Below are 5,219 nucleotides of genomic sequence, written 5' to 3' on the forward strand. Positions count from 1 at the left end.
GCGACGATTATCTTTCAGTCATTTCATTCAATCTTTTCTGGATATTCTATAAGTGTCGATTAAAATTGGAAAATAATGTAAAATTAGATAAAGAGCAAATTCATTAATGTTACCTCTGTTTTTTTATTAATAGCTACACTTCATCTTTTTTATGTGAGAACTTTTTGAGTGAAGTGTAGCTATTAATATAAAAGGAAAGTACTATTACCTTATTCTATTCGCTAGAGGTGTTCATTTTGATCATTGAGTTGATTTCGATTTGGTGTTTTGGATTGGTTTGAAATCGAGTATGTGTCCATATTTTTTTTCATAATAGTAATCATTTTAAAAATCGGGTCAAATCGGATTCGATTATATGATATGGTGAATTTTTTGGATCATCGGATCTTTTTTATACACCTTTTAATTCGCTCATCCAATTCACACTCCTCCATCGAATTAGAAGGCTTTAAGTTGTAGTTCTTAAGGCTAACGAGCTCAGGGATGGGAATCAGGCAGAAATCAGTTCTCATGTCTTTGTTTCAAGCAGCAGCAACCTACTACCAAGATCCTCAGCTTCTCGAGACGAAAAAATCCCAGCAGAATGCAGAGCACATATTATAGAATCAAATATTTCATTGGATTCAAGCAGATCACAATATTCAGATAAAGAAATTTTTATGCATTCTCATAAATAAAAGGGAGTATTTTGATATACAGAAGTAGAAGAATACAGAAACACAACTCGACGAACGACAGTAATCATATGGTGTGAGAATCCGAAAATAGTGTACCCATTTACATGTTACCAAACTACCACTGGACTAGATGTTATGCTGGTAAAACATAGATACGAGAACTTAACCGGGAATTCATTAAGTATCAAAATTGTGTTCTTCGAGTACAGAAATCTAACAAGAAATAAACGCGACAACATCATATCACATAGAAGTGCAACCCCACCCTCGTCATTCAAGCTCTTCTGAATGTGGGAAAAACAAAAGGGGGAATAGAAAGATGATTGAATTGGAACGGAACATAAATATCAACCAGTGATCATGGTTCCAGCCCCTTCAACAGTCAAAATTTCGAGTAGCAGTGAATGTTGAACCCTACCGTCAATTATACTTGCTGTCTTAACCCCTTGAGCCAGAGACCTAATACAACAGTTCACCTTTGGGATCATCCCACCAGCAATCTTGCCTTCTGAAACCATCTTTCTTATGCCGGTAATGTCAATTTCCTTCACTAAACTACTTGGATCATCTTTGTTTTCCAAAATGCCTGCTACATCGGTTAATAATATAAGCTTTTCAGCACCCAGTGCAGCAGCCAATTCCCCTGCTACGGTATCTGCATTGATATTATAGGATTGGCCATTGTCATCAGCTGCTACAGATGCAATGACAGGAATGTGATTATTCTCTACCAAAGGCCGAAGAACGGTGGGGTCCACAAGTGCCACTTCACCAACAAACCCGAGTTCTGCAGCTCTCGGTGAGGGACGTGCTGTGAGGAGGCGGCCATCTAAACCAGAGAGGCCAACAGCAGTTGCTCCTGCCTTGTTTATGAGAGACACTAGATTTTTATCGACCTTGCCAACAAGAACCATTGTGACTATCTCCATAGTGGAAGCATCAGTGACACGGAGACCATTGAGAAAGTTCGGTTTGAGGCCAATACGGTCGAGCCATTGGTTGATTTCAGGACCACCTCCATGGACAAAGATAGGGCGTATACCCACACATGAGAGAAGCACAAGATCATTGATAACTGATGCTTGAAGAGATTCGGATTTCATGGCTGCACCACCATATTTAACAACGATGGTTTTTCCACGAAACTTTTGTAGGTAGGGGAGAGACTCTGACAGAATATCAACTCGGGTCTGAGCAGGAGTAAGTGCATTTACTGATTTATCAAGGTCTAGTGAAAGAGATGAATTGATACTTGGAAAGGAACGAGTCGTAGTTATTTTTTTTGGCTGAGGGACACTAATGAAGGGTGAAATGAACTTAATGCAATGATTTGGACCTTTTAAGGACTTCTTAGAGAAGGGAAGAGGATGAAGTGAGGGAGTTTTTGCGACCAACATTTTGTTGTCTAATATTTACTAGTAAAGATTATAAATTAGGAGCACGTGAATTCACCTGCCATCATAAACAAATCAAATCACCTGCCATCATAAACAAATCAAAGTATTAATGAGAATATAACAATGTAAGTTGTAACACCCATGAATTTTCGACTCCTCAAAGAGACAAAATCGAAAAAGAAATTCGAGTGTTACTAAAAACAAAATTATAAGATATGAAATAAAAAAACTAATCTAAAAAGAGTCGAGGAATAATTTGTGACTTTAAAAAAATGGGGAGTAAAAGAAATTTTGGCAGCATCTCCTTTGAAAATTGGAAGTATGAAAGATAGACATGCGTAAAATATGTAAATAATAATAAGAAAATGGTAACATAGGCTTTGAATAGTCTATCAAGGAGGAGTCATTTATCGCCGGCTTTTCAGGCATGCAAATCATGGATCGTGGTTCCAATGTAAACGAATGAGTTTGAAAAACACTAGACTAATACAAATTCATTCAAATTTCAAACCATAGAGAAAACGCAATATGTAAATAATAATAAGAAAATGGTAACATAGGCTTTGAATAGTTTATCAAGGAGGAGTCATTTATCGCTGGATTTTCAGACATGCAAATCATGGATCGTGGTTCCAATGTAAACGAATGAGTTTGAAAAACACTAGACTAATACAAATTCATTCAAATTTCAAATCATAGAGAAAACGCAACGGAAATAAATTATACAAAAGAAGGTTGGAAGCCTCAACCAAAAACATATACAACCCAACAAAAATAGGAAGTTAAAACTTGTATAGATGTTGCAAAAATTACAAGATACGCGCTCACATCGCTGATATGCAATGCAAAAGGACATTAAGACCTATTAAGCTTATCTATGATTCTCCTGCTACTCAACTTAAGACCGACTGTCAAATGTAGCAGAAGCATCATAGAAAGAGTCATGGTCACGAAATTAAAACATGTACACGTCAGTAACTAATAAGATATTATTATAATGCCAATAAACCAAGCAATAACTTAATAAACTACGGTAAAGAGATAAACCTATAACATTCTTGAAGGACTACTCTCAAACTCTTTATTATCGTTCTCTACTTCTCACAGTGTCAGTCATCAAGGTATAAGTTTCAATCTTTTTGTTTTCTCGATTCACTACACCATCCTAAGGCACACATGATACCAGCTTGACTAAAGGCGCTATTGGACAATCTGACATCAATGCCAAAGTGTGAACTCATGGAGCTTATCAGTTTAAATATATATGTGACTAGAGGCTACTAATTGGGGTCAACACATGGTAACTCCTCAGCTAAGGACTGTGACGGTCATGTCGACGCCTAATTGCAAAGTATGATCATACCCCGTACAACGACCATATATAAATGATCCATACCTCCGAAAACTAAACCAACTGGGATACTAATCCAGTCAAGTTACAGTATCCAAATATGTTCTAATATTCAACAATAAGGGAATCATTCTCGTTTAGCAAAACATAATCCAATCCAACAAAATTCAATTCTCCCCATAGGAAAATCCATCCCATTCTCAACCATTACTATTGTGTTGATTCAACTTAAAGGTCATGGAATCCATAACTTCTATAAAGTTTGTCCGATATTAGTTTCACATATCCATAACTATATAATTAATCATAAAATAACACCAATTTTGCCATACACATACATGCGCATCAACTATAACACCAGTTCAAATCATAAAATAACATAAATTTTGCCATCAACTCTATAACAAGGTATGTTTAAGTGGAAAAGATACAAACCAAACAAATTCACATTATCACTAAAAATCTTAATTAGTAGGCTTAAGTTCGTATAACGCCATGTATTATAGTTAATATCCATAATAATACTCATGATAGTTTTGCTCTACAATTCATTTCGCTACCTTCTTCAAGTTTAAGGTGACATCGAATAAAGATAATGTAATGAGTTCTTTGGACAACTCACAATACTTATAACTTTGGCTACTATACAACTTTTAAAAAGTGACAAAATTAACAATGTCAATCACCATTAACACAACAATGTTCAACTCTAATAACTACGTCCATACCACACTTAACATGCAATGACAATCACCAAAATTAACAACATCCACCACCATTTACATGATAATAGTGACAATTAACGACCACATTTTGTAACCAACAATCCTAACAATTACCAACAACTGATACTACCACCATCCAACAACAATAGCACATACCTAAAGCTTATACAAAGCTGTCCAGTTAACATAACATCACCATATACACAAAAGTAATACATACTATCATTATTTTCCATCCCTAATATAAACACTAAGGGCTAGGTCATCCATGTTCAATTCACAATTTCAAATCTTACCCATAAGAAAAATTATATAAATAATACCCTAACAACTATTAACAATTCATCAAACAACACTTACAACTACAACGACAATATCTAGACTTCAGTAACCTCATCAACAAGGTTGTGTATGTACTTTAATACCATAAAACACATCTTGAAAGCAAAATTAACCATTATTCTCACTCTCAATTCAAAACCTAAATTAAAAGTTTAAAACATGCTTGAATCACCATTTTAATTCTTACTTGTAACAAAATCAGTATAGTTTATTCAAATTCAAGAGGAAACACGACATCAATAACACAATACAAAGGAATGACAAATAAGAAATGCAAAGTAGGTTGATGAAATAGGAGTAGCTCACCAAAAAAATATGGAGAAGAGAAAAAGTAGTGGTGGCGTGTGGTGGCTATTCTAGGCGGAGGGACAGCAGCCCTGGCTGCTTGTTGGCCGCGAACAGTGGAGGTACAGCAGCCCTTGCTGGTTGTTGGGAACGAAAGAGGGAAACGAAGGTTAGAGTATCCATTACAAAAGTGACGACGACAAGGACTAATTTATTTATTCATTTATTTATTTTTACTTTCTAACTCTGAGTATAAGAGTCTGTTTTTTTCAATTTATTTTTTTAATTTATTACTGATTTTTATTAAAATCAGATCAGATCAGATTAGATTAAATCAGATTAATTTAGATTAGATCAAAAAAATTCAGATCAAATTAGACTAATTATATGAGATTAAATCATGATTATTATTATTATTATTATTATTATTATTATTATTATT

At 34.8% G+C, this 5,219-nt stretch overlaps 1 protein-coding gene across 2 annotated transcripts; it reads right to left on the minus strand.

The window, feature by feature from the left end:
- Positions 1-830: 830 nt before the first annotated feature.
- Positions 831-4,991, minus strand: LOC130809724 (acetylglutamate kinase, chloroplastic-like). Of its 2 annotated transcripts, none has more exons than XM_057675501.1 (2): positions 4,799-4,991; positions 831-2,155 (listed from the first exon to the last, which is right to left on the minus strand). In XM_057675501.1, the coding sequence occupies exon 2, from the start codon at positions 2,072-2,074 to the stop codon at positions 1,025-1,027; it is 1,050 nt and encodes a 349-aa protein (XP_057531484.1). In that variant the 5' UTR covers positions 2,075-2,155; positions 4,799-4,991; the 3' UTR covers positions 831-1,024. The 2 variants fall into 2 exon arrangements, with proteins under 2 accessions (XP_057531484.1, XP_057531485.1); XM_057675502.1 differs by having other exon boundaries at positions 831-2,129; positions 4,799-4,985.
- Positions 4,992-5,219: the final 228 nt, after the last annotated feature.

This window comes from Amaranthus tricolor, chromosome 4 (assembly GCF_026212465.1).
Source record: "Amaranthus tricolor cultivar Red isolate AtriRed21 chromosome 4, ASM2621246v1, whole genome shotgun sequence".
NCBI lineage: Eukaryota > Viridiplantae > Streptophyta > Magnoliopsida > Caryophyllales > Amaranthaceae > Amaranthus > Amaranthus tricolor.